General features: G+C 43.0%; 1 protein-coding gene across 1 annotated transcript in view; it reads left to right on the top strand.

Moving 5' to 3' along the window:
- The first annotated feature begins 373 nt into the window (after nt 1–373).
- The window catches only part of LOC120544316 (junctional adhesion molecule 3B-like), a 44,871-nt gene continuing 27,068 nt past the window's right edge, over nt 374–18,176 (top strand). Inside the window, exon 1 of the mRNA XM_039777962.1 lies at nt 374–493. Within this exon, the coding sequence (XP_039633896.1) occupies nt 445–493 (49 nt within the window). The 5' untranslated portion in view covers nt 374–444. The remainder of the gene's footprint in view (nt 494–18,176) is intronic.

Raw genomic sequence — 18,176 nt, 5'->3', positions numbered from 1 at the left:
TATGGTTTTCACTACAATACAGCTTATTAGAACTGTGATATTGTCTGTTTACACTTTTCCTTTTTTAATTTTAATAAGGAACTGTGAATGTGGTCTTTCAAACATACTTTGCTCTAATCCATCTAACAGCACATAAAAGACTGGAAGCTGGTGGTTTCCTATCTAAAGCTCCCAGCTGCCGCCTACCTACAGTATAAGGCCACAGTAGTAAAAGCCTCCCACATTGTGTCAACTATAAATTCTTGTCTGCGTGAGTGATGCTTTCGGTAGCTATGGAAACCTAATATAATACATACCTCCTCCCTCCCTCCCTCCCTCTCTCTCTCCCTCCTCCTCTCCCACTCTCCCTCTATGTCTCTCTCCCTCTCTCCATCCACACCAAAGCTCTTTAGGCTACTTTGCGCATGTACGGCCAGTCAAAGCGAGCATTGCATCGACTCCAAGATGGCGAAAACACGTCTGGCTTGCCTCCTGACTCTCCTCTCAACTCACTGTAAGTACAAAAATCATCGCTAACTGCCTGATGTTTTTCCCATGTTGTCTTCGAGGAAAGTGGCCGTCATATGCTGTTTATTTCTGCATGTGTTTGGTCGGGATTTTACACCAGCGTCCGGCATAAACTAGACAGTAGCTCTTCTGCCCCAGAAGTAACCCTATCTGGACGCAACTAACGTTAAACTCAAGCCAGACTGACAGCAAGAGCAGTCTCTCCGACGTGAAGTAGCCGAAACATAGTTCATAATTCTGTTAACGAAATGAAAAAAATATATAGTCGCCATTTTTGATACAATTTACTGTCAAACTGACTGGCAAATGTAACGGCTCGAGCGATGGTTTTAAAGCAGATATTGTTTCTCAAATCCATCAGTTTTAGTCGGGGTGGTGTGGCTGTGTGTGAAATTACAAAGTGTCTGAATGTAGCCACATGATAAAGCAGAGCGGGACTAACCGAGCCAAGTGTTCAATTAGCGGCGTGTTCGGAGTCTGGTCACCGGGGCACCACGTTTGTCCTCACTCTGAAAAAGTTTCAACCTATCAAGTTTCGAGAAGGACTTTGTTTTTGTCTATTAAATATGAATTAAGGCTGTTTCGTAGCCCGTTGCCGTTAACTATTTAACGTGGGTTTGGAGCCGCGGTTATTGCAGAGATGTCGAAAGTAGTGATGCGAGATAACGGTTTTTCGTGCGGCGGAATAAAGCAGGCTGTCCGCGGGAGGAGCCAGCCTAGCCAGCCAGGCCAGTGAGTGTCCTCTACCCCCTCCTCCTCCTCCTCCTCCTCCCCCGCTGCTGCTGCTGCTGGACCCTTTCAAACAGCACCAGAGCCGAGCTGGTAAACACAAACAGCCGTCGGAAAATCAATTCGTTTCAGTAGCCCCACTATCAAAGACCCGATAACCTCTGTCTGTCAGATAGCTGGTACGGGATACCATGGATCGTAGCAGTTCATTTTCATTTGAACACACACGAGCCCCCCCAAAAATCCCGGATTTTAACATTAAGTTGCGTAACGTTACGTGTTTGGACGATATTTGGTGGAATAACTCAGTGAAATCATTATTTAACTAGATGCAATATAATATGTAGCCTAAGAATCAAATATTTTTACTCCGCCGGTTTTATTCACACTCGTCATAGGCTATTTGTTATAGAAAAGCAATGGGCCACTTGTTGCTGTGCTATGTAACCTACTGTAGCGATTTATTTATTTTTAAATCAAGATGGTTTTACTCCTCTCTGCTCTTTCCTCCGAGCCTGTCAAAGACTCTCAACTGTAGTTTATTAAAAAAAATTCGGGAGCACGTAAAGCTATAAATTAAAGACCCTACTGTTAATTTATTTAGATAGATTTGCTTCAGGTTGAAAAGAATGAAATGGTTCATGAAATGGAGCGACTCACCCTTCATTACATCCCTGATAACGACAACCCTACATGCCTGGCCATATATTTAATGGTCTGAAGCCCTGCTTTAATTTAGGGGAACGTTTTAATTTAATTAGGGCCGGGGCTATTGTTGATTTGGCCTGGCTTTGAAATTTAAGTAGACATTTTAGTGTAACAAATGCTTTTGAAAAAACACTTGACTTAAAACTAAATGTTACAAATGCATTTATAAACTGTGTACTCTTTCCCTGTTTGTGCATGTAAATAGCTGTGCTTTTGGTAATCATTTTTGCCACAACCTTTTAGCCTGAAATGTGTGGATTTTCTCTTGTTTCCACTCGGTAGATCAAGGTGTGAGAGGACAGGACATACTGATCAAAGAGAAGTACAGGCACAGGAACCTCCTGTGATCTCTCACGTGTGTCAATTGGCTTATTCTCTGCTTTAATCAGGAAAAGCAGCGGAGCTTGTTTGAAATCTGTTGCTGTAGACCTACTATCTGGCTCTCTTGACACACCTCGAGGCTGTGTGCTTATTATTTTTATCAAGCGATACATTTCAAAGTCAGTACTCTTAATGATGTTTAAGTTTACCCCTGAGTTAATGTGTGACATGGCATTAAGGGGAGGGGGACAGGGCAGTGAGCTGGTGAAGATTTAAGAATTTCTTTTGTCTTGCCTGGACAGGGCTTAGCCATGTGGCCGACTGGCTCCCAGCCAGCATCGCCACTGTCTGTAGAAACGGGACAAATCTGGCTAACTAAAGCTGGTCACAAGCTGTGTTATGAATTACTCCTTAGTGCTGAAACTAATAGACACTGACTGTAATTGGAATTTGTCTTGTATTTAGGTAAAGCTATGCTCCAAATTCAGTTATTTGATGTTCCACAGTGCGAGTAAGAAATTCAGTGGAAGCAGTGTTCCATTTGCTTTGCTTCTTGTTCTGTAGCTCACACTCTGTGTTGTTTTCTGTGAGTATGTGCTTGTTATTTTTAATTCACGGCAATTTTTTTTTGGTAGCTATAATTTTAATGGCCAAGCAATCCCAGCCATTCCAAGTAAAGGCTGAACCCAGCACGGCTGAACACAGAGTGCAAATATCAGCCCAGTCATCTATCAGCAGAGCCAAAGACGAGGGCCATTGTTATTTTAAGTACACATGCTTACAGCAGACTTTCCAATCTGATCTAATGGAATGCATTGACATTTTCCATTGTTGGCTTCACCTGAGCCATTACACTAAAAATATTCCAAAGAAAGTGGTACGCACTTAAAGAGGACATCTGCTAGAACCCTCCTGCCAAGCGCATGGCCAAGATATGTGGGACGATGCTTCGAGTGGATTAGTACAGAGCTAATATAAACTTTGAGATCACTGCTCTCTCGTAAGAAACACCTGTATTTGTGTAATTATGTGGCTCAACAACAGAAAACTTTATCATTAACTTAACAAAAGTCTAATTGTGAAAACCTGGTAATTTACAATTCATACCTGGGGGAAAAAAATCAGCTTTCACACTTGCTCAAGTGTTGAAATTGATTTCTCTTCCTGGACAATTGGCATGTGTATGACTTGACCTTATCTTTGTGTTCACTCATGGCTGTCAGCCTAATCCAATTATTTATCTGAATGGATAAGATAAGGCAGAAAGCTGTCCACTAGATTTGTTGTTGAGCCTCCCCCCCCCCATGTTCTCTGCTGATAAGTTATGCATCACTCAGAGAGCTTTGAACATCCACTAACCCCAACATAACTGGGGTGCTCACCGCGTGACGTTCAAACATTTGTGTATATTAGAGCCAAGTGTCGGCACTGCTCTCGTTGTTTTGCATGTGTGGCGTAGCCGTTTGTGGCATGGCGGGCCCCAGGATAACTGTGGATAGTGGCTCCCCTAGGAGCTGCATGTTGTCAGATGTTTCCCTACCCACCCAAAGCTTGTGAGCAAATGTTTGGAGCACTTTCTGAATGGCATGCACGGCCCCTGTGGGCAAGTCACATACAGTCTGACATTTTACTGCAGAGACCGTAAATGGCAGAGTAAAACAGGGACAGACAAACAGAAAGGAGTCCCTTGCTGCTGAGCATTTGTTTGTTACAAGTCAGAGTTGTTCTCTCCAGACGCCCCCTAAAGTGAGAGGTGTCTGTGGCGCAACACATTTATCATAGTTGTCATGTTGCTCTCAGCCCAGCAGGAAGGAATTCTACAGTTACCCTGGGCTTGTTTGCGCTTATTGCCTAACTGAGAGTTGTGTTATTATTTTCTACAAAATCACACCCTTTTGTAATCTTATTTTTTAGTCATCCATGTGGATATCTGTGCAACAACAGTCCCTCCATGGGATAAAGTCATAGGGGGCACATGGCCCTTACTGTGGAATGACCTGAAACAGCTGAGCAGGAGTGGGTGGCGGTGTTTTGAACAGCGTTGCAGGCGTAACCCTGAAATATCTGCTGCGTCCCTGCCAAACCTGCAAATGCAGCATTCCAAATAGGAAACACATGGAGGCAGAAACCTCCTCATCGTATGTGCACTGACTAACAATCATAACCACCTGTTTTCCTAAGAGATAAAAGGGACCCCTGTTGATGACTTGGCTGAGGTCAGAGCAGAAAGGGGGGAGTTGTGAAGAAAAGCTCAGCACTGTTGCTAGTTGAAGGCGTTCGGAAAACAAGCTGGGTGTGACGATAGATACGTCTCCTGAGACAGAAATCCATTTTAACAAGACACAGAGAAGCGTTCAGCACCTTCTCGTGCTTTTATGATTTTTTTTTAATTATTTTTGTGTGTGTCCCTCGCAGTAAGCTACAGCAGATGCCGAGGTTGAAAGGCAAACACTGACGCGCTCACATTCCAGAAATGGCATTGGCATGTGCATGCTTCAAATGTCAATAAGACTACCATGTGAAAAGAACCATTGGTCATAGCCTCCGGGCGGTACACACTGGCCAAAAACTCTGTGTGAAAATATTACACAGGTCTCGGTGAGGAGCAGGAATGTTTCTTATAAGGGTTTTTTGCAGATAAACAGATCCACTATCAGAGGTTTCGGACAACAGAGGGATTCATGAGAAAAAGAAGTGAACCGTCGTCCTGTCTAGGATAATGAGCTTTTGGAAATGATTCTCCTCCCGAAAGGACTAAAAGTGGTTGTTTGTTTTGACAAGACATTACGTTCGATGTTTAGGCTACTTTAGATCAGCACGATAATCTCCCAGGATGCCTCTGTACTGGCTGCCCGAGCTCAGGGCAGCACAACAGAGCTTTCCTGTTTAATGATCTCTATCTGTGGTCACAGAGTGCCCTGCAGGGAGGAAGCGCCATAGCAGTTCTCTGGATACTGACCGACCACATCAATAGGTCAAAAGCAACCGCCATCGATCAAACATTGGGATGCTGTCAGCTTAGTGAAATAATTAGGGGTTTCATTAATTGACATGGTGGAGGCAATGAACTACGTGTGGCTGAGCCGCTGTCGCTCGGAGAGGAACAAGCTGGAGGCTGTGCTCCTGCTGAGAGTCATAACCAGATAATCGCTCCGGATTCATCTTTTGTTTACCAGGCTGTAACAAAAGGGCAATTACTGATCTAAAAATAGCCACAAGGCAGAGTCATCTCACAACCTCAGGTGTTTGATCACAGTTGATTCCAAACCGTTGGGCCCAGCATTAAAATGCCAATACAGTAGCTGTACAATATCTCAAACGTTTCTTTTCAGTTCCAACACTTTTTTTTATTTAAATGTGAACGATAACAACAGCTACAATGGAAATCAAACAACATCGCAGCTCATCCTGATGGTGTCAAGCCACATAGGGATTTTAAAGGACTAAGGGTGGCAGGAACCAGACCCAGGTGAGACCTAATATCAAACTAAAATATTAAAATCAACTCTAAAGGCAGCCAATGCCTGGCTAAAAGCTTTGCTGCTGCATTTTGAAACAGCAGGCAGGCTTTTAACCTTCCTTGGAGTTGACAGAACTTCAGTAATGAAAATAAATCAAACAGGGAGACTTCAGAATGTGAGGATTTCAAACGACTTTAAAGGCATTTCTTGGTAAGAGGAAATATGACTGCACAATCTCTTTGACCCGTTTGTCAGAAATTAGATCTGGCGTCTATTTTTCTTTATTTTTTATCCGCTTTTTGTAAATCTCATTGTCTGGATTATATTGAAGAACCAGTAAAATGGAATTGGACCGATGACCCATGGCCATGATAATAAGAAGATATTGGGCAGGGAGCTTTTGGGTGATCACAAACACAACTGTGTGTTGGAAACCCCATCTATCCACCATTATGTAGGTGGGCTACATAATGTCCGGCCCCCAGTATAGAAGCAGAATGAGAATCAGAAAAAATATTTATTGCTAGGTAAGTAGCACTTGGAATTTGCCTTGCTTGATAGTGCATACATAAAGCATATTTAAACATTAATATACAATATGTTAGGGCTGCTCGATTATGGAAAAAAATATAATCGGTTAATATTGAAATCACGATAATTCAACACGATTACTCGTTGACTTCTGGAAAGATGTTGCAATTATTGAACTTAAAAAAAAAAGTGGAAAAAGTTAAATAAATCAAAAGTAAAAAAAAAACTCAATACTTTTCCTATTTAAACTTGATTTTTTTCATTCAGAACACAAGAGACAATAAGAGTTTACTTGCAAAACGGAATGAGCTAAATACATGTTTTTCTCGATTATTCTGTTTTTGTGATCATGGGGAGCCGAAATCATAATCACGATTAAATTTCGATTAATTGCACAGCCCCACAATATATATATATATATATATATATATATATATATATATATATATATATATATATATATATATATATATATATATATATATATGTATATGTATGTATAGGTTGAGGAAGCTGAAGAATGACTTTTGGCTGTGAGTGCAGAGTTTTCTGCTCTGTGTCATCACCTTGGAACATGATAGTTTGGTTTTTGGTTTTTGGTTTCCAGTTTCAGAAAGGTCCACTTCATTTTTTTGTAGGGCGATAACAGAAAAGCTGCAGCGTGTGGAGATCTCATCTGAGGAGCTGTACCTGTGATCGATAGCAGTGCTGCAAAAGTCCCTGGTATACCACTAGTTATTATTACCACAACACCTCCCTCGGTTAGAGTAATTAGGAGCACTTGAGCTTGAAGCTCTTTTCCTTTTCTTAAATACGACGGCCTGTAATTAGGAGGTTTCCACACCTCCATCCACCACCCCCTCCAGGTTCATGTCAGGCCTGAAACATGCTGCTGTGGAGGCGGTAGAGGAGGGGGGTGTGGGGGGGGAGTGTGGGGGGGGGGATGCACCTGTCTGACATGGCTATAAAAAATGATAAGCATGTAACATCTAGTTTCTTAAATAATTTTAGGCACGTGCAAGTGGTGTCCATGTTTGAACGCAAGCTGTTTGACAGGAGGTCATGCAAATGGTTAGTAGTAAATCCAGCCGGAGACACTAAATGTCAGATAGAGGACTTATGTGAGTTACTGGCATCCTCTGGGAAGCGAAATGGGTTCAAAACAGCACAGCAGTGATAGATGAGGCTTGGTCAGTGAGCGAGACCCAGACCTTGATGCTTTCAACTTAAAAATAAATAAAATGAGGAAATTATTTATTTGGAGCATAGCGTTTTCAGACTCGGCACGCAACGAATGGAGCTCAGGGAGGACCATCAAGTCTAATCTATTGCTTCTAATTGAAAAGGACCAACATTTTCTTAGTCAAAGATTGAGCTCAATCTTCATCTCTTAAAAGAGGGGCTCAGTAGCTCCATACTTGGCAGGACAGTCTGCAGAGAGTGCTTAGGCTCAGACATGACACAGAACTCTTGGTGCTCATCCAAATCAGTTATTAGTGATGATTAGGGTGTGTGTGTGTGTGTGTGTGTGTGTGTGTGTGTGTGTGTGTGTGTGTGTGTGTGTTTGTGTGTGTGTTAGGGCTGCACAGCATATAGTTTTTTTATCGTCATTGCGATATCAACTACCGATAAACACATCGCGAAAGAATGCCATAAATTGCGAAAGATTTTTTTGTGTTAGTTAAAAGAAAATATCAGTACAAAAACAATTCAATGTTCAATTTAAATTCAATTCAAGCTAAATAAAAGAATGTTGGAAATCATTTCCGTTTTATTTGTTTTTAATTCAACAAGCAATGTGTTGTACGTCGGCAGAATACTGAAAGCAGCAGAACTGCAAAAATAAGGGCAATTTAATATCTGTTTATTAATCGTAAGTAATATCGTTATCGTGATATTGGACGTTATCACATATCGCATATTTTCCTCATATCGTGCAGCGTGTGTGTGTATGTGTGTGTGTGTGTGTGTGAGATAATGGTGATGCAGTGGAATTCTCTGTCAATTGAATGTTACTTGCTGTTTCCTATGTTGGCTTTTTGCTTCTTCAGTTCAGTGAGGCATTCTCTATTGAGGTACTATGAGGTAGAAGCTCAGCATCATCTGCATAAATGAATGTCTAGGTAAAGACGGACTGGGATGATCTCTTTTGGTTTTACTACTATTAAATTATTTACTTTTTTTTTTTTTTTTACTTAGGGATTAGTGTAACTTGTTGACCTGACCTTGCTGTGTTGTTTGTTCAGTAACATCATGGGCCCTATCTTGCACTCAGCGCAATTGCCTTTGTACACCGACACATGTATCATTCCTATTTTGCACCCGACGCAGAGCGGACTTTTCCCTCCACAGACGCACGTCGGTAAATTAGGGAATGTATTTGCGCTCCTCGGGGCGGTTCAGCGAAAAGAGGAGGCGTGTTCCGGCGCAAACGTTACTTGGTGCTATTCTGCAGTTTCAGAAAACAATTCCACCACTGACCAGGAAAAACCTGGTCTAAAGTCAGTGGTGCTAGTCTAAAGTCAGTGGTGCTAGTCTAAAGTCAGTGGCGCTAGTCTAAAGTCAGTGGTGCTAGTCTAAAGTCAGTGGCGCTAGTCTAAAGTCAGTGGCGCGTTATTGAGATGCTATTTTAGGGGCGCATGCTTGGCCATAATGTAGCGTGTGCACAACGCGCATACACTTCTCTCATCTAAATGGACGCAGCAGTTCCCATTTTTGCAAACCATACATAATTACAAAGGAAAATATACTGAAAATGCGCTTCAGGTGTTTGGATCGGTCAGGAGGCACTTTACAGTACAATCCTCAAAAAGTCCCAGCATTCTTTGTGGCTTGTTGTGATTTACACAACATGAATCATGGATGTGTTGATGACATAAATGAGGAAATATTAGAGGACTTAAGGAGACGTGATGTTGAACTACGGAGGGATCTGGTCCGGGAGTAATGCGCGATGCGGTCCTGGTGGAGCGGGTGGACGGAGATGGAGTGGGGGGAGGAGGAAGGGGCACAACAGGTGCAGGTGGTGCGTTTGGAGGCCCACGCTCCATGGCTGCAGCAATCCTCTCCAGACTTGAGGAGATGCACCCGAGGGGCCGCAGCAACATCGCCACCCGGCCAAGACGGGCATTTATTACTTTGCCGCATCCCGGACAGCTCCCGCTGGCGTGCACCAGGCAAATCCGCCGTTATAATAGCAATCCGCCATGGAACAAGGGCCCTGCTCTTAAAGGGAATGTGAGATGACGCTCTGATTGGTTTATTGCACGTTACGTCCAAACCACACCTAGCTACTTCAGACCAACCCATTTTAGATTTGCGTCGGGCGCAAGAGTCATTTATCCCGCCGGTATCATAGCAACAGCGCCCGAGATCCGCCCACAAAGCTACTTGCGTTTTGCGTTTCATACTTGTGTTTCAGATCGTTAAAATAGGGCCCCATGTCTGTATGTATGTTTGTTTGTAATGGTAATGGCAGCAGCCATGGGGGTTGGCCCATGCAATATTTTTCACATTGTGAAACAATAACTTATCTTATTCTTAACACCATCTCAAGTTCAGCTTAAACTAATATAGGACACCGCTGACTTTGAAAAGAAATCACAGGTTAGATTTTTAGAGCAGGTTAGCCTTCTCTGGAGTCTGATACGTGAGTATTTCCAACCCTAATGGAATTCAAATGTCACTTTGACTAGTTGTGACAAGTCACAAGACATTACTCTCAAGAGCTCAGGAAGCTTTTTCTATTTGACCAAAAGATATATTGTGTTCTATTAAAGGAATAGTTTAACATTTTGGGGAAAAAAGAGGGCTGGGCGATATGGCAAAAAATGTGATTGTGATATATTTTCCCATTTTGATCCATATTGATATTTATCACAATATAATTTTTTTGCTGATACTGCCCGTTCTAAGTGCATACTGACTGAAGCCAGAAAAAAACATGTCTTCAGCTTGAGAGGATAACGTGAGTTCATGTCCACGTCCACCATCGCTTTTGTTGCCCTCGGCTTCGCTTTCGCCGTCGAACACTTTTCCCCCGTCGATATGTGTTTCCCCCCTACCTAAACCTGAACCAACCTTATCTCTAACCATAACTATGGATGGGTGCGCTACGCATTTTACCAGGAGGGACACACTATTCGACGGGGGAACACACTTCCACACAGTTGTTTCATCGCCCAGCCCTATTGCAGAGTCTGTTACAAATGAAGCTACATCCAGCAATTGGTTAGCTTAGCTTAGCACAAAGACTGGAAACGGAAGAACACAGCTACAACAACTGGCTCAGTTGAAGGCAACAAAATAGCACTTACGTAATTAACATGTTACATCTCGTTTGTTTAATCCGTGCCAAAATTCTCCATTTTACTTGGGGTGATTTGATGGACTATTTCTCGACTGGGAGCTTTAATTTCCTGAAGCCTCCCAAAATATCGAACGACTCCTTTAAACTAGTAACTGAGAGTAGACAGACATATGAGTAATATTTTTTCGTGCTCGAAAAGCTGTATTGTAACTATGATCAAAAGCTGAGCTGGAGAAAGCCCACCAGCACCACAGAAGTACAGTGTGCATTCAGCTGACTGGACAGAAAGAGTTGGCAGATTGTAACCAGACCATCTGGCCATATGGTGTCAGGGCTACCCCTTCCGGGCTACTCAGTAAATATGTTGATATTGAACTGGAATTGATAGCACTGTTATGCAGTTTTAGAGCTTGCCAAAATATCTTTTGGTACGGGGTAATCCATTGATCTGAATGGTATTGATCGCTTACACCACTGGCTTTTAGGTCAAATGGTGAAAAAGTCCAAACAACAGGATGATCATGAAGACCTCCAGCTGAGTGCTCTTCCTCTGCGTCTACTAAAACACTCCCTCGTGAGCTGTGTGAAGAACTGTGCTCGTTCAAAGGGTTGTCGGATGTCACAGGAATAAATACTTAAAGAGAGTTGAAATGGTTGATATCTAGGAGGCATTAATGGAATTTCTTGATTCTGTCAGAAAAGATCGCAAGTGCCCGGATCGTGTATGCTTTTTAGGCTTTGCTGTGAGTCATGCTAGAGGAGAAGCTCAGCGTGCTCAGCACTGTTGCCACATGTGTGTGAGGGCATACTTGGGCTAAGTAAGTGCCTCAGATATTTGTCAGGATGCCAGACATAGGTGACGAGTTTGTAACGTGGCTGCTGGCCCCTGTCTGAGCTCCAATAGAGGGGGCTTTGCATGACATGTGGCTCTGCCTGGTTTCTGTGTCGTGGAAAGCAACAGAGGCGAAAGAGGAGAAAGCGATTTGGGTGGATTTCACAATGACTCAGTGGTTTGTCAGGCATTTGTCATCATTGTGACAGGTCACTCAAAATGGCCAAGCCGAAGCCTTAAAGCTGATCAGAGACTTAAGTATTAAGTTGTGACTGTCCTATAATTTTTTGCTACAAAACCTTCATGGAGTGAACCAATGACATCAACAAGACTGTCTACCAAACAGCAGCGCTTAGAGGAGCGCTTAGTATTTTAAAGGTACTTTCAAATACTGTACTCTGTGTTGACCTGAGTAATGGAAATCAAGAAAGGCAAAGAAATGACATGGAAACAGAGGATGAGCCAGTGAATATTCCACAGCCCATCTGTGTTCAGGGATTTCCTGAATCGTTTGCCATTAAGATTGTAATTAAACTAAATTGTCAGTTTCTCATCATATCCTGTAAGAGAGCGGAGTCATTCCCACAATGACCATGTTATCTACTCTGCCATTTCCTTTCACAAGACTGCTCCACTTCCAAAGTCAGATTAATGTACTGTATTTATACAATGGTCATTATCAGAGCTTGAAAGGTAATGTGGAGATTCTTCACAGAGCCATAATAATCCCAGAGCATTATTACTGTATGTGGGATTTTCCAAGACTTAAAACTGTCCTTGCTGTGTGGAAAGGTGCCAAGAGAAATGGGAAAAACTTAAGCCACTAATGGCAGTTAGAGATATTTCAACGGATAAAGATACATGTCTAGCTTAAACAACAACAAATACAGTTGACAGTAAAATGGCCACATTCTTTAGCATTGTTGTCCCCTGTGAATTTTCATATGTAAAAATAAAAACAAAGCAGGACTAATTACACAATTGAACTCCCTCTCATGTACCCTAATGTAAAGCTCCATTCTATCTCTGATTCTTGAAGTGCCCCACTGATTTAGCATTGCACTCCCACAATAACACTTTTTTTTAAAAGATCAAAATGAATGCAGCATATAACCAGAGATATCACCTAAATGTTCTCCCTTTTCAAAACCTGGCACTTACATTGCCCACAATGCAACTTGACTACTGACTGACATTGCTGGAAGCGATTTATCAGATTCCCTCTGGAGCCACAAAAGGCTTTTTTCACATACGCAGCATCAGTGACCAACACCTGCTATAAACAGACTTTAATGTTTAAATACGTTTTTAATTATACTGATTAGGGCTGGGCAATATATCGATATTATATCGATATCGTGATATGAGACTAGATATCGTCTTAGAAAGTGATGTACTTTTCTGAACTTACCAGACTGTTCTAGCTGTTCTATTATTTGCCTTTTCCCCACTTAGACATCATGTCCACATTACTGATGATTATTTATCTAAAATCTAAGTGTGAAGATATTTTGTTAAAGCACCAGTTGTAAACCCTAGAATATCGCCGCAGTATCGATATCAAGGTATTTGGTCAAGAATATTGTGATATCAGATTTTCTCCATATCGCCCAGCCCTAATACCGATATATCAAATAAAATATCAGCGGATAAGCTGGTTGCACTTACCTGCTTGACAGAAAATCCTAACTGTATGGAATCTTGATTGAAACTTAAAAAACAACTTGGACTGATTGTGGTGGAGCCGTGTTGCCAGGGAGCACCAACGTGACAGATTTTACATTTAAGACACAACTGTACCTCGTTCTTCAGGGGCTAGAGTAGGTTCTTGATTAGTTGCAGTCCACGCCTCGTCTTGCTCACATATAGAAAACAAGGCCACATCTCAAAGTTATACCCTTGAACCAAAGAATACAAAGAGCACAGATGTGCACTTCCTAAAATATTCAGCATACAAAAGCAAAGAGCCAACAAATAATTTATTGAGAAAATAAAAAAAACAACAGCAGTACACACTCAAACAAAAGCCATTTTGTCGGCAGGGGTAAAGTTTACGGCGCACACAGGAGGCCTCAGAATATGTGTGTGCCTTTCGTGGGTGGTGAGCAAGAGGGGAAACATACAAACAGACCTGCAACCCCTGCACTCAGCGCACCCCACCCCAAAGTTGAAATCCGGAGCTCCCTCACAGCCATTTATGAAATATTCTGCCCCGATGTGGTTTGAGCGAGAACAATGATCTTATGGTTTCACGAGCTTTCCAACACACATTCAGAGGGAATCTGTATACGTGCTGGCGAGTGTTTCTGAGCGGCCTCCGTCCAGCCAGTGCTCGGTGTAATGAATCCCCCACTTCCACCCCCCACCCCTCTGCCTTCCCCTCCCACTCGCCTAGGATCGCTCATGCAGAACTGAGCGACTGTACAGTTTTTATCTCAGATCATCAACACTCAACATCATCAGTGTTCACATCTGTGGGCGGCTTCCTTTGGGGCGATTGTTAGCGTGGTAGCGTTGTTCAGAGAGAAGCTCAGCTCTGCAGTGAGCGATGAGCTCGGAAGGACTGCAGCGATGTGCTGGTACCAAGCTAAAGGTTCCAGTCAGAGCTGAGTACAACAATCCTCAGGAATAGGACTGAACCACTTATGCCTGCTCTTTTTCATACGGTTTTTCCTTTCAGTGTTTAGAAGGATGCATTTAAGCAGATTGAGCCTGGCGTTTTGCCAATCAGTGGTAGTCATGGCTTATCCGGGCTGTGCCTGCTGAGCACACTTCCACAGAATCCAGTGCAGCCTGGAGATTCCTTACTGGGGGCAACAGGCTGACTTTCTAATTGATGGAATATTCTGCTCACAGTGACCCACTTGTAATTAGTTAACAGGCACACAGCTAAACCATTCCACATCCATCCTGCATGTAAAGCAAAATCCTGTATGAGAGATACTTGCTGGACCAAGCGCCAGATGTGTGCAGGTTTTTGTTTTTGTGCGTGTAAACACCAGAAAGTGCTTTATGATGTGCTTCGTAAATGATCCCCGCATAGGTGTGTGTGTGTGTGTGTGTGTGTGTGTGTGTGTGTGTGTGTCATTAAACTTTGTTTTGATTGTCACAGGCGACACACTTTTCTGTGTAATCAACAAAATATTGAACAGGGCAGCGCATGTATGTGCCTGCTCAGCCACAGAGCAGTTATGTTCTACGCCAGCAGAGACAGCAGGTGATGAGGTCGCCAGCTGTCCTCTATTCTTACCATGAAAGCACTTTGGTACTTAGCCATTGTTTCCCAGACCAGCAGGTCACACTGTCACTGTGTACAGCACACCTTTACTTCCTGTGTGACTGTACACATGGTGGTATAGTTCACGTCAGGGTCTGGTAACAGAATGGGAGGTATGAAATGTTTCGGTCGTTCGGCTGTCTGATGCCTGTCTGGTATTTCCCACGGAAACCCATCACGGATTCCTCCCTGAGCAGGTGATGGAAGTGGGGGGGGGGGCAGCAGCATGAGCCTCAGATGGTTTCCCTCCCCAGCTGTTGTTTAAGCAACATTCCCTGTCCCACAGCTCAGCCAGCCTGTGCAAACTATTTGAGTCTAGAGTATGCCTTTATGCACATTTGTTGTTGGAGGGGGGCCGCTTGTTGGCAAATTCTTGCTTGGAAATTGCACACTTTGATGTCTCAATATTTATTTTAGGTTGTTTTTTTTTTACATGGAAGGCACATAACGTTAAAAAACAACTGCCTCTTTAAATGAGTAACAGTCATGATTTATTTCCAGTCATGTGTCTTGCGAAATGGAATTTGAAAGTCTGTTTTCAGTATGTTGCCTATGAGCTGGCGTCTCCACCCTGTTTAATTGGGACTTATTTCAGAGATTGGAATAAACATATACAAAATACAAACTTTTATGTTGATATTGTTTGAATTGTTAAATGTTAAATATTGCAGCTCTCTCAAATTTAAACTTCCTCATGGTTGAAATACCTGACAATAAATAATTGCTTGTTGTGTAAAGATGTGGGGTCCAGGGAACCCCAGGGGTCTTTTAGGGGGTTCCAGGGGGTCCCCAGCAAAAAGGGGAATCATTTTTTCACTAAATGTTTCACTAGAATTCCATCCATAAGTAACAGAATGACAGAATGTATGACTATTTTGGCTCTGAGTTTCATACGCTTTCTGTAATAAAACATCTAAAAGCAAAAGTCCTATTGAATGGGGGACCCTGGGAAGAAATCTTATCAAACGGGGGTCCGTTGTCTAATTTGTGTCAGTTGAGGTGTCCTTCACATGAAAAAGTTTCGGAACCACTGTTCGCATCATCAACCAGAAAGAGCTTTCCAAAAGAGCTCCAAAACAAGAGAAAGTTGTGTCTCTTTTTCAAAAAGATCACGCAGCCCTTGTGCCATTACTTTCTCCATTGAAAGTCTTGTGGGCACACTGAGTGACCCCAGTCCCATCAACCACGCCTGCCTGTCAAAGCTCCTTTCACCTGTGACCAGTCATCCCCACACAGTCACACACTTTTGGCGACCTCACATTCTGCACTCCTCTTCGTGCACTCCACATTAGTGCCTACTAAGGAACAATGAAAACAGTCAGAATTGCTTCCCACAGCATTAGACAACAGTTGCCGTAGTTTGCGAGGGGCTGCTTTTAAAGGAAATCTTTGTTAAAGACGGAGTAGCCTAAATCTTTGCCGCAGTGACGTGTTTGGCCCTTGACTCTTTGCTTGACCATGCTGATTGACTTGAGCTTAGTTTTGTTCCCACAAAGTCAGCAGGCACTCCCTTCCGTCTGGTGCTGAACATATTAAAATGCACGCAATAATCGGACTGTACACTTCTCTAAAACTCTCCTTTTACATTGTATTCCCTTAAACAGCTTGTGGAGTTTGACTGATGATGTTCTGCAGTTATACAGTACATCATCTTTTGATGCTGGAGACTAGGACTGGCCTTGTGCAGCCTATGGTTTGTGGAAAACTGCTAATACAAATGGCATGTGTGTGGTTCATAGGTGGAAGAGTTATGAGTCACCACTTGCGAAAATCATGCGTTGCGAAATAAACAAGAACCCTAAGAACACATTTTTAGTGATTGTAAACCTGAGGAAGAGAGGCTTTTTCTGAAATGATCAGACATCCATCATGTGAGTCTAACCGCCGTGCTTTTCCAGTATTCAGACTTCCACCACACAACGTGGCCTTTATTCCAGAGTGAAAACAAAAGCCAGTTAATAGGCTGGGCTGTGGGACGCCTCTGTTGTAAGAGTAGACTTTATAAATACTGTGATTTGTCCTGGGCCTGCTGTTTCAGAGCTGATAGCATCTTGATGATTGAGCTGAATGCTGCTGGGAGGCCCTATTATGAAGACTTTATAAGCTTCCTGCTGCCATCTCACACACTATGCTCCTGAGGGCCACAAATATGCAACTACACAGCTCCAGACGTGAGTGCATTTGGCTACACCCTTGTTGTTTAATGCACTGTTACACTTGTCTGTTGGCATTCATCCTTAGTTGGTTAGTGTCATTTAGTTAAAGTGAGCCTGGATGAGATGACTCCCAGTGCAGAGGCAACACTCAACTCCTGCCCGTGCTGTAGAGATGTGCGTGTTGGGGAGATATATAACTCATGAAAACAGTTCAAAATAACAGTCAGCACCGTTGTATGTAAGAGTTGGTGTATCCCCAAAGGCCGCATCGCAAAAAGCACCCTTTGAGTTCAGCTCTTTTCAGCCTACAGCGGGCATCCTTGGAGCATGCAGGAAGTGAGGCAGATTAAACCTTTTGGACCTGCTAAGTCAACACGTCTCTGCTGTGTGCTGGTGTATTATTGTTCAGTTGTCAGTTGAGCCTTAGCTCATCGTGGTCAGCTACGCTCACTGTCCACACACTCAACAATGAGCGCTTATCTCAGCAGGCTGTGGCAGAGTGGCTCCGCTGCCCCCTCTCTCTGTCAGTGTGCCGGCCAAATGAGCATTAATAGGTAAAGGAACTGCTGGATGGTCCAAAAAAAAAAGACCCATGTTAATAACCCAGTATCCAGATTAGCCTGATATCTGCAGATGTGAGTGTTTCCAGACTTTCATTTTTTGTTGAGGAATTATTGGTTAATCCTTTGTGACGTACTGATGGAAAGCTTTAGAAAAGGGCGACTGTGTGTGTGTGTGTGTGTGTGTGTGTTTAAGTATAGCGGGTGGGGGAGGTTTTGGTGTCTGGTTGAAAGGACAGGCAGCAGAATGTTATCCAGGGATTTACCACCATGTATTATTATCTGACCAGTTCATTGTTGACTGGCAGGGAGGCTATAGGTTAGTGCACAGTAGCAATAGTCACTCATAAAACCCTGCTCTAGTGATCGGTTTAAAATGGCGCCACAATGAGTGGACTGGTGTATCATTAAAATAACACTACCCATAAGCCACTGCAGTAGCCATTCAAACATTTATTTCCATCATGCTTGAAAAAGGCCTGTGTGGAAATTGCATTCCTAATTAGGATTAAGGAAGGGGTCAGGCAGCCTGGACTAGAATGTGAAGCATTTGCAATGAGTGCCGCTGATGCCATCTGTGCAGAGTGTGGTGAGGAGCTAATTCTGGCACTGAGTGTGGCGCGATTTAACACCGAATTTTTGTGGTGGCAGCTCCAAATCAAGCATGGGATTGGACTCTGACTGCAGCCCAAAAAAACGGTTGTAGTCCTGTTAGGACTCCTCCAAGCGGACGCCATGGAGCTCCCCAATTCATTTGGACATCAAACATGTGTGCCATGTCAGAT

Source organism: Perca fluviatilis, chromosome 16, assembly GCF_010015445.1.
Source record: "Perca fluviatilis chromosome 16, GENO_Pfluv_1.0, whole genome shotgun sequence".
Classification (NCBI taxonomy): Eukaryota; Metazoa; Chordata; class Actinopteri; order Perciformes; family Percidae; genus Perca; species Perca fluviatilis.
The sequence above is the reverse complement of the archived record's forward strand: the minus strand, read 5'-3'. Positions and strand labels throughout refer to the sequence as shown.